This window comes from Harpegnathos saltator, unplaced genomic scaffold (assembly GCF_003227715.2).
Source record: "Harpegnathos saltator strain DR-91 unplaced genomic scaffold, Hsal_v8.6 scaffold101, whole genome shotgun sequence".
NCBI classification, from domain to species: domain Eukaryota; kingdom Metazoa; phylum Arthropoda; class Insecta; order Hymenoptera; family Formicidae; genus Harpegnathos; species Harpegnathos saltator.
In genome coordinates, this window is record NW_020229875.1 from 1,409,125 (window position 1) to 1,420,615 (window position 11,491).

Below are 11,491 nucleotides of genomic sequence, written 5' to 3' on the forward strand. Positions count from 1 at the left end.
TTCAAGTGTGACAGACATAAACGTGATTTCGTTTATTAAAATGCAACTGATTTACGGCATTTTAGGAGCCAACATGTTCTTAGCACGTATTCATCTAGCCTTTATGTATATTAATAAACTTAATGACACCGAACAACAGCGTTTTCTTACTCTTTGAAAAAAATCTTGCCTCTCCCTTGCAAACTCTCTCCTGTTAATTTTACGTGTCTGATCTAAAATTACGCTAACGTGTTTGCAAAATTCCATGTTAATATTACAAAGTCTGCTCATAATACAAATTATTATTTGGTAAATGTGAGGACCGGTGAGGACAGGTAAGAGCAATAAATAGCGAGCACATTAGCGTGTAATAAATTGTATATTTCATTTGTTATATCATTAAAAGATCGTTATTTATCAATATATAAGATCGACCTTCTTATACACTTGTCTCGTTTTCGACACGTTCACATTTTCTTCTATACACACAAATTAAAGAGCGTTCACGAGTCAACAGTGTGTAACATAACTCGGCGTGTGTTCTGCAATTTTCCGAGCCGAATAGATAAACGTGAGACAGTGGTTTTTTTCTCTCTTCATCTTTCTTTTTCCTTTTTTTATTTTTTTTGTATTTTTTTTACAAGAGAGCGCAATGTGCCTTGCAATCTTACGACCGGGTTCAACGACAGAGCGTACTCTTATTTTCAGCATGTCTATGTTTATCTAATGTATACACGACATTTAGAAATAACGAGATCCATTATATTTCCTTAATGTTCTGGTAATTTTCGGATGCACGTCGGCATTGTGTATATGCATTTATGTATAATAATCTATTTACAATTTCGAGACAGGGGGTCCGATAATAAACACAACTCCCGCCCCGACCCACAAAGTTAAAACTGCATACCGACTCACAGAACACGAACAGTCAAGAGTTCTGTCGACTGAATGAAAGACGAAAAAAAAGTTGGGAATTTTTAATTTTTCATTATAGGAACTTACGCGAGTCGCGCATTCTTAGATTCTTACGTGTGCATTTCACGCGATATTTACATCTCACGAATTTAGCACGAAAAAAAGGATGTAAAGCACAGCGCCTTACTCTTTACACAATAAACTGTACAATATCGATGGTCGTCAAGCAAACTTTTCACCATAGCGCGCGCGCTTCACTATTTTCATATAAACTATAATTACACTTAGCCGATATCTTTAAGCGACTACCTATGTTTTAAAACAGATATGTACAAAGTGATTTCGCTCACCTTGCCCGTAATTGTTACGCGATATAAAAGAACCACAGAGAGGAATCACTCAAAGACATCCGATATACGTCTGATTTATGAGAAAGACAACGGAGATATATATAGTACGCTATGGGACTTTCGAGTCTCGAATATGCAACAAAATTGATATGTAAGTATTCTCTAAGGTACAATTAAATAATACGGAAGGTCTAAGGACGCGTAGATTGCACCAACATCGCTCGACGTGTCAAACGTTATATTTCTTTTTTTTTTGCTAATTATATTATGAACTTAAAACTAATATGATCTAAAAAGGGTTGAGAGAAATTCGTTAAACAAAATCAGTAAGTTAGGGCTCTATTGGTGCAATCGTTAATAACGTTTTAATTTTTACATATGCGCGCGCGCGCGCACACATACACACACGCACAACACACATACGCGCACCACACACGTATGCACTGTGTGTGTGTGTGTGTGTAGACAGAATATAAATTCAGGTTAAAGTTACAAGTTTCTCGTATGTTTCACCAGCCTGAATGTACAGGAAATAATATTTATTTACAATTACAATATATTTTTTTCCCGGATGGGCCCAAACAGTCAGATTGCGTCCGTCAGCGCAAATATCGAGCATCCACGCAGTGAAATTTTCACAATCGTATTATGAACACAAAATCGTATGCATGTAGTTTTATATCGGTTAAATTATAGTTACATGTTGCTAATCTACAGTTCGGGCGCAAGATACGTGTATGAACATAATAATTTAAATTTAAGACAATTCAATATAAAAATATGGGAGTTCGATTATGGAGAAACGGGCCTCTATGTTCATTATCTTAACGTCTATGTGTACCTATCAGTTACTTACAATTTAGATTATCAATATTGTTCATGTTACCACCTATTCTAGAAACATTAGCAGCATTCGGGTAGTATTGTTGATACACAATACGATCCATTTAAATACTATCTCATTGTAACTTTTAAGTGAAAAAAACTCCTGGTCTCGCCATGCCCTAACGCACTGTTTTGAACACACTTGCACGCACATTCATTCATCTTAGGCACAGTTACATACTCAACATAAAAGCACATCACAATCATGTTGTTTGAGTTGTTCTCAAACGTTCTTTGTGTGCTCACTTGTGTTTCTTTTCACCCGACCAACGGTGATCATAGATAGAGATGTATACAGGCTATGTATATGAGACAAATTGTATGAGAGCAGCAGCGGATCGTAACTTGGCATGAGACTAATAGGAGTTTAGTATGAAGATAAGAACATGCTCATGTGGCATAACGTTTGGTCCAAAGCCGTGCTATGCGGTCGTGTTCTTCTCTATTTTGTAGATATTGCGTAGCTATACTACCCACCAATGGATCAGCTGTAAAAACACAAAGTTACACAAGATCCAGCTAACATTTACATATGGAGAAATGTAATAATCAACTAAATGTAACTATGTAATTTTACAAATGAAAAAGGTTTTTAAATACGTTATCGAGTGTGAAATGTGCATTTATCCGCATATCATACATCAAGTTCAGATATATTATCATAAACAGTACACTCACCTGGATTGCAGTCTGTTAAGAGGGAACATATTGACAGTAAAACTTTTGAGATCGTTAACGCAGGTGACCAATTATCCTTCAATATGTCCAGGCAGATAACACCTTGACTATTTATATTGCAATGGTAGATACGTGTTCGGAATGTAACCTATGAAAGAAGGTATACCTTATTTACATATCTTATTTATCTCCTACTAACGTGCATGCATAACAGTACATTTTTGAATAGTATGTTAAATTTATGAACATATGGTAAAAATACAAAAGATAACTCATAAAAATTGTAAATTTCTTTGCAAATGACACATCAAACGTGTATAAATTATTCATCCAAAATAAATATAAAACACGATTATTTCAAAAGAGATTTATCATAGAAGATGTTAATCCTATCTTAATATTTAAGATTTGATTAAGTTTTATTTTACATCATTTATTTCTCTTAATTTATATATTGTAAAACAAAACAACATGAAAACAGCAAACCCACTAAATATCTCAATTTCGCAGTCTTACTTTCAAATTTTACACCAAATTAATAAAATAATCGCCTACCTTAGGAGGTTTAAAAGGATATTCCGGTGAAAAATGTATATCAAGAAAGAAGACACCACCCTCGTAAACTGAACCTGGTGGACCTAATATGGTAGAAACCCATTCATACAGGTTATCACCTTTTGGCCCTGCACTGTAAAATATAATTTACATTATCAAATATTATATCCTTCAAATACACACTGTTTTTGTAAAATATTAATATTCTTTAATAACTCCCAAATTATTGATTGTATACTTCTAAAATACTGTTTGAGAAATGTTTCTATTATAATTACTGGTGATAACAAACCTGCAGTTAGGAGGTGGATCTAGAGTAATTTCTGCCAATTCCTTTTGTATCCTGATAAAAATATTAAATAACTATAATGTCTACAAATCAAGTGAGTGTTTAATGTTAATATATTTATATGTATTATCACACAATTGCTGTGCATTGTGAAACAAGTACATCATGTCACCTTTTAGCGGAAGTTCCTAAAGCTTTCGACATCTTTGGATTTGGCTTGGCTTCCTTACTTTCTGGTTTATTGTCTGCCAAGGAAGAACCTCGTCCTCGTCCAGTCCCACTAGATCCTGCTCCTGATGACATGGCTCTGTAACAACAGATGCATAAGCACTATTATTTATATATACATTTCTCTAAATTATAAGTTTACACAATAACAAGATAAGTGGAATAACAAATATGTATCACAAGAAGGCAATGAATTTGGAGCATGAACATATAAACACATTAGATACATGTATTAACTTTTGTTTCAATTGACACTTGCAAGTTATTCTCACAAGGAATCATGTACCAATAGCGCACTTGACAATTGTATCAGTGCTACTCTGTCTAATACACATAGGCCTTTGCGAAATACAGACTAATTACAAACAAGACTGTGCTGACTGGTAAGATACATTTTATACATTTATGTAAATTACTGTCAAGTGTGGGGAAAACGGCCAGACCGAGTAAACAAGCAACGTCGTTTTTCTTCTCTTTCTTTCCGCGATAGAACTGAAGTCACGGTTTAACAATTTCAACGATTGTAGCCACAAAGACACGATGCAAGTCGGTGACGCGCCGTTAGACAATCCCACTGTGACCGATTATCTTGTTACATTAAATGCTCAACAAGGTAGTGCCGCAAAACAAAGAATTTCGATCAACTCGCACGGCTTCTCCGCTCTCTCCCGCCCGCCCCCCGCGGGAACATAAACATCGCGCGCGGACTTGATCGCTGCCGGATAAATAATCTCGTCACTCGATATCTACGCGTTGTATTTTTAAACGGCGGCGTCGCGCGACGTGTCCACCGACGAGGGAGAGAATCGCGCGTCGTCTCCGCGCGACGGACGAAACGGCGAACGCGAATCCCGCGGACGACCAAGGCACGTACTACGTGACAGTTCACGAAGAGTAGGCGCGAAAAAATCCATCCGACCGAGAATCGCCCGGTTAACTTCCGCGGGGACGTTTCTTCCCGTCAACGTCGTTGCGTTGTTTTCCTCGTGCGCGGCATTTCGAGGCGGACGCGGCGCGCAAAGATTAATCTCTCTCTCTCTCTCACCCCGCTAGCGGAGCAACACGCGAGAGTACGTAAATTTGATCCTCTTTCTCTCCCTTTTTCCCTCACTCTTTCTCTTTCTCTCTCTCTCTCTCTCTCTCTCACTCCCGCTCTATCCCTTTCGCAGAAAGGCTCGAGGAGAGAACGCCTGTCCAGACGTACGTGCACACATACACACGCACACCCCCGGCGAATAAAGACTAAAAGTTGTACAGCCAAGAGCAGGAGAGCCGGGAGTCTCAAAGGACGACGACGTACATTACCGGCACGTCGTCCACACGAGTTCCTCCTCCCTCTCTCTCCTCTCTCTCTTTCCCTGCAGCCCCTCTTTCTGTCTCTCACGCTGTACGAACGTCCGTCCCCTTCGCGGGACGGTGCTGCTTCTTTTCTCCCCCTTCTTCGTATCCGCCTTTTTCTCAATTCGAGTCGCTCGTGCGAGGGGAGGGAGGGAGAAATGTATACAATGCAGAGCGTATCGTGCGGCCGATGTACCTCGTGTTCCTCGGTGTGTCCACGCCGTGTTTGCCGTCGTCGTGCGACGAGTCTATCTTCGCCGGGTCGACGGGACGAAGGGGGAAGTGGGGGGGAGGCGGCGGGGAAAGAGAGACCGGCCCGCCGCTACGAGCGCGAGACTATTCCGGCGACGACGATTCCCTCGGAATCCGTGGGCTCAACGGCGCAGGATCTCTCTTCGTTTCGAGTTAACAAGACCGGCCGACAAGATGCACACTGCGACGCCGAGTGACGGCAGACGCCTGTTATTATTGTCGGGTCGGAGCGCGGGAGAGGTCAAGCGGTGCGTCACACGACGAACGACGCTACGAGAGCGCAACTCGACTCGCCGTTGTTCTCGCGACACGCAGCAACAGCAGCGGCGGCGGCGCCAACAACAGCAACAACGGCGGCGGTGGCGGCGGCGACAGCGGCGACGACGGCGGCACTCGCAAGGAGCGTAGAACGCACAACCGGCGCGATTCGGCTGCGACGGTCCGTCGAAACAACAACGACGACGACGATAATCGCGGGTGACCAGCGCTCGGTCTTCCACGACGATCGGCCGTGTCAACGGAGACAGACAGTAGCGCAGACGAGGGCACGAAGGTAAACGGATTTCGAATCGCCCTCGCGAAGTGTACGTGCCCGGAAAGCCAGCGCTCCTCAGACCCGCGTCCTCGTGTCGCGACCATTCATCTCACTTTCATGTCCCGAAATCGCGATCGCGGCGTCCTTCTTCCCTCGGCGAGCGCCGAATAAACGTGCGCATCTCTGCGTCGCCGGATGTTGACTCTGTCGCCGCTGCTCGCCGCTGCGGCGGACGCTGGCAAATCCGCGCTTTCGCGCCCGTTGCGATTGGCGCCACCGAGTCCACGACGAGCGTATCGCGGCGTTCCCCTATGACCGCCTCGTACATTGCCTCGGGAATTCCCTAGCGCGTCGGTCTCGTTCGCGCGCCATTTTCAAACGACCGGCTGCCCACTCCCGAGAGCTGTCATGAGCTGTAATCATTCTGTACGCTGACTTTGCGCTTGTTCTTGCCTCCGTTGGTACGCAAATGAAGCCCTTGGAATATGTAAAAATACATTGTCGATTTATTTGCGTGTGATGCTTTCTGCGAGTTCTCTGTACAATGTTTTATTCTTGAACTTCAGGTACGTTTTAACTTGTCTCATGTTTGCACTGCATTAAGATTCTGCTTGATGAGATGATTGCGAGGTGATGGATTCTTTGATAATGATAAGTGATCTCTCTGATTATAATTTGAATTAATATTTTATACAAACGGCGCTTGTCTGACAAAGATTGCTTTGTCAATGGATTTCTATGTTTTGTTAGATTGCATTTTAAGATGCACTGCATTTTAATGTGTACAAATTGCAACACGTTGGTGTATACAACGCTTTAGATTTTGCTGGACTGTCGTTGAATGAATATTTCTTCCTTTTGCAGATGGTGAGCTACGCAGTCCAGCATTTGTCAACGCAGATATCCGAGTGTCCTGTGTTGCAATCTGTCATCTGTCAACATGCAATCGAACACGGAAACATCCATGACAATGAGCATCGATCCAGACAAATAATATCGGCGCAGGTCTGCTCCAATATCACATGTTTTGTTCATCGTAACTATGACTACAACTTGGCTAAGAGAGAAGTCCAGCCAGGCTGACGAAGCTTAACGCTTAACGTAAGTGCGGATTTGCGATATCGCTCGGATATTAAAAGTCACTTAATCAAAATGAATGACAAGGATGACAGTGCTTGGGTGTTTGATTCTCTCATCGGATTCCTGCAAGGTCCCATTTGGTCTTCACCTTTGATGACCTTCATCGAAGAAAAGTCCCTCGGTTCGTATGGTGTTGTCGGGAATGTCTTCAGTGAGACTCGCGGGGAAACTCTCGCAGTTTTCTTCCCATCGGTGTTTTTCAATTGTTATTTATCTGTTCGATATTAAATAAAAGATCTCAGTTCGATGCTTATAACGAACATTAAATTCCTATCGTAGTGGGAAGTATAATTATCTATTTATAAAATGTTTTACAGTTTTCGAGGCCAATACCGAAGATTGTGAAGAGTATCGGAAGATATACCAGGAATACAAAAATTTAGTTGATCTATTGTTAGGATGTTTCATGGAAGACATGGGTATCACGCCGGAACAATTTGAACACGCGTGCTCTGTTAATAGAGATACAAAAATTCCTATACAATTTCAACAAGTATGATTATCATTACATACAGTTATCCACGATAGTATTTGAGATAGAATATATTTTTTTAAAAGATTTTTCGAAAGATATTTCTTTGGAAATTATATTTTAAAAGTTACATTTAATATAATGAAATCAATAACGCTGGAAATATGCCTTTCTGTTGCTTGTTCAAATACTTTCATGAATGAATGTCCATAAACTTTTGTAACAAAGTACATTTGATTCATAAAATTAAGAAAATCGCACGATATTCGATAATGAGAGCGAGAAAAATTGTGGCACGTTGCGTAATTCTTTTAAGATTATCGCTCAACTTAACTCTGTCTTAATACAATCTCTTTGTTTTTCAATCGTGACACGTTTCTTCGCACATTTTACAGAATCTGTTTGAACAAATATGGGCCGCGAACGAGTATGAGATATTCAAAAGAATGATGATACAGAAGAACCTGGAGCTTCAATTGCAGGCGCTAAATATGATTGAACAAAAGTACGGTCTCACACCCGCTTCTCTCGTATACGAGACAGATAGTTTGCACGACGATGAATTGGTCATGGAAGACTTGATAAAGTACGTCTTGTTATACATATAAAAGAATTACAACAAAACATCAAAGAGAATTTATGAACACACAATACTCACAATATAGAAATAGATAAAGCATATCTGATCGATATATACATGCCTACCAAAATATATTTTCTTATTAGGATAGTTCATTTTAATTATACAACTAATAAAATCACAACTAAAATTATAATTGAAAATTATAATATAAATTTATCACTAACTAAACAAATTATTAATTATTATTAATTAATTAAAATTATACAATAAATTATTAGGATTCTTTATTTCTTAAGGGATTTCTAATATTTATATTTTTTGACATGTGCAGTAAACATGTTTTGGAAGATCAGAGTGAAGATGAGCCTGTTATATCTCCGGAAACGTCGTTCATCGCTGAACATGAGCGTCTGGCTGCTGAATATTACAATGAAAGAGCATTGTTAGAGGAAGCGTTAAGGAAGTCACAGGATGCTTCCAGAAACGCTTCAGACGACGAGTCAACGGAAGAGATCGAATATGCTTCCCACGAAAAAGAACCAGTGGAAAAATTTCGTCCGCTTAGGAAATTCGATCCGCTTAATCCGATACCGATTTCGAAAAAAGAATCCAATGAAGACGAGGTATTCACTCTTAATTTACCTGCATCCACGTGATATTAATACATTCGTCGCGTAATACGCTATAAAGATAAAGATAAAATACAACTTTTATAAGACACTTTATAAAGATGAACAGACAATTTAGAAATAATAATATACAATATATAACATTCCAATTAGAAAATATATTGCATCAAACACAATTGTAGATGAGTGCAGAGGATATTAAAAAGAGGCAAGATTACTTGAAAGCCAGACGAGACAAACTCGTAGCTTTGAAGAAAGAAGCTAGAAGTCAGCAATTAGAAATGAATAAAACTCGGCCGAGTTCAGCTAGAGTGGTGGCTGAAGCAACCATGAAAGGTCAGCAAGAACTAGAAGCAGCGCAAGCAGTAGACCCTTCTATACTTCAAGTACGAAGGGCTCTCGCGGCTCGACTGAAAGCCGAAGTGGTGCATAAGTAAATTTAATTGCTCGCGCGACAATTTGCTTTTTCTCTTACAATACTAATCGTAGATATGTTTTAAACTGCGTAATTACAATATGTAAAGGCCACGTTTCTAGTTTTCTTCTTTCGTGCGAAGAGCGGATCGTTGAACATGTGTATATCGTTGCTTGAGAAATATTTTTATTTTTAAAGAATTGTATCATGAGAAGGTAGAGAACATAAAACTAAAGTTCGCTCGTATACCATCATTGTTTCTTATTCGATATCTGCAATTTCACGAAATTGCATTTAATAAAACGAGAGTGTTGCATTTTTGAAGTGTCTCCTCACTGCAGCGTATCCTTGTATAAGAAAACATTTGCGTAAGCATAATATATTCAGTAATAATAATTTATATTATGCATATATTGCCTTGATAAATATACGAACGAATAGGCATAAAATAATGCTTGAAAATTTGCAATTGTGTAAATCAAATCACATTGATTGCAATTGAACGTGATGTAGTCTTATATTCGCGTCCAGTCGAAATTCAGAGAGTAAACGTTTAGGTAGGTTGAAACTTCGATCACTGACTCCAATATATTCATCTAATTTTAGATTTTATTTAATTAAATACTCTTCGCACTTCTCTACAACACACCGGTATTTCTGTGTAACACACATTTATCATTCTCACTTCTTGGCGATTTACTTCCTAATGGATGAAATGGATTCATAGCATAATACCAGCAATAAGTACGCTTATGTGTAAATCTCTAATTTGTGATTATTATTTATTTACTAACACGTGTATCTCTATACAGAAGGAAATTAGTAGTCACCTCTTTGCAGCACATAAAACAGATTTCAACCCTAGTTACGCAGTATTTAACGGTAGAAATATGTCTCTCATGGTGCCAATTTAATAATACAAATTTGAATTTCTCTTGGGTGTGCATGCGTGTCGCTCTGAGAACTGATCCTCTAGTTGGTTCAATATATTACGACAACCAACACAAATTTAGAATTGAGTGGCTCATTAATTGTGTTTACAGCTAAATACTCATTCATAGCTAATCGTTCATTAATTAATTACAGCTAGAAGCCAATACGTAGTGTTGGACAACAAACTCGTAAAAGTTAAGCAACTTTCTTTACAGTAGTTGCTTGTTTTGTGCTATGAATCCTGCGTGTAGGTATCAGTCCTGTTAGAGTCAGATTGATCTTTCATTCATCAGTAGAATAAAATGCAAAATATCGTTTCTCAATTCATTCACTTATTACCATAATACACACAAAATTGTATATTTTATGCTTGCTCTTAATTCACAGAATTCACGAATAGCATTCTCATATAAAAAGGTCTCTTTTTCTGTGCATATGTATATATATATATATTTTTTTTTTTTTATATATGTCTGTATATATATATACTCTCAAAGAAAAAGTTTCTTATTCTGTCATTATATAATTAAAACGCATACTATTATTATTAGCACGTGATATTGTACAATGTGTGCAAGTCCGTTTTTTTTTTTCCTTTAATATTACATCGATGTGACGGTTGAAAAATGTATGCTTGCGATCCCGGCGACGGTTTCCAGGCAGAATGTTTTAGACTGTTGTTATGCTACGTATGAGACTTCATATTGTATCAAATGTTATATTTAACAGGAGGCACATGATAAAACCGTGTCTTCGTGGCAGCTAATAAATGCAAGATGATATTAATTTCCATCTATTTGTAAATTAAGCTTCAACTTTTATTTTATTTTATTTTAGTGATAAAAGTTCGAATTGAAGAATGTATTTGGCTTATTGCGTTACCCTCTTCAGAATTTGGTACGATACATACCACATCTTGTCAATATATCCTTAATATAGATATTTAATATAAAATTTGAGATGAAGATGTGTGTACGTATTTCAAATGATGGTAGAAATGCATCACCAGTGATAGGATATGGACGAAAAGAACTTAGTCTAAAACACTCTGAATATACGAATGTATATATGCATTAAATATCGCAATTTAAATAGCACGTGATCGCACTTTTACTCTCTAATATCACTTAGATATTAATTCATTTGCTTCTTCTTTTTTTTTTGCTCTTTTTACATACATTCTTTGCACCCAATGTAGCGTTCTAGGCTTAATATTTGTTCTTTATTATCGAATAAATTGTAGTAGATATATGTAAAACACATGAAGAAGAACAACATTACTCAGCGTCATCTTACTTAACTAATTAATGTT

General features: G+C 38.4%; 2 protein-coding genes across 10 annotated transcripts; one reads left to right on the plus strand and one right to left on the minus strand.

The window, feature by feature from the left end:
• Positions 1–599: 599 nt before the first annotated feature.
• Positions 600–5,922, minus strand: Ubc2 (ubiquitin conjugating enzyme 2). 5 transcript variants are annotated; one of them, XM_019842964.2, is made up of 6 exons: positions 5,417–5,922; positions 3,827–3,961; positions 3,658–3,708; positions 3,366–3,498; positions 2,811–2,958; positions 600–2,620 (listed from the first exon to the last, which is right to left on the minus strand). In XM_019842964.2, the coding sequence occupies exons 2-6, from the start codon at positions 3,955–3,957 to the stop codon at positions 2,523–2,525; spliced, it is 561 nt and encodes a 186-aa protein (XP_019698523.1). In that variant the 5' UTR covers positions 3,958–3,961; positions 5,417–5,922; the 3' UTR covers positions 600–2,522. The 5 variants fall into 5 exon arrangements, with proteins under 5 accessions (XP_019698523.1, XP_019698526.1, XP_019698525.1 ...); XM_019842967.2 differs by lacking the exon at positions 5,417–5,922 and adding an exon at positions 5,183–5,383; XM_019842966.2 differs by lacking the exon at positions 5,417–5,922 and adding an exon at positions 4,928–5,143.
• Positions 5,845–9,567, plus strand: LOC105186599 (cilia- and flagella-associated protein 36). Of its 5 annotated transcripts, XM_025298558.1 has the most exons (7): positions 5,845–6,025; positions 6,872–7,108; positions 7,172–7,268; positions 7,465–7,640; positions 8,015–8,205; positions 8,534–8,825; positions 9,014–9,567. In XM_025298558.1, the coding sequence occupies exons 3-7, from the start codon at positions 7,241–7,243 to the stop codon at positions 9,266–9,268; spliced, it is 942 nt and encodes a 313-aa protein (XP_025154343.1). In that variant the 5' UTR covers positions 5,845–6,025; positions 6,872–7,108; positions 7,172–7,240; the 3' UTR covers positions 9,269–9,567. The 5 variants fall into 5 exon arrangements, with proteins under 5 accessions (XP_025154343.1, XP_019698520.1, XP_019698521.1 ...); XM_019842961.2 differs by having other exon boundaries at positions 6,872–7,268; XM_019842962.2 differs by lacking the exon at positions 7,172–7,268.
• Positions 9,568–11,491: the final 1,924 nt, after the last annotated feature.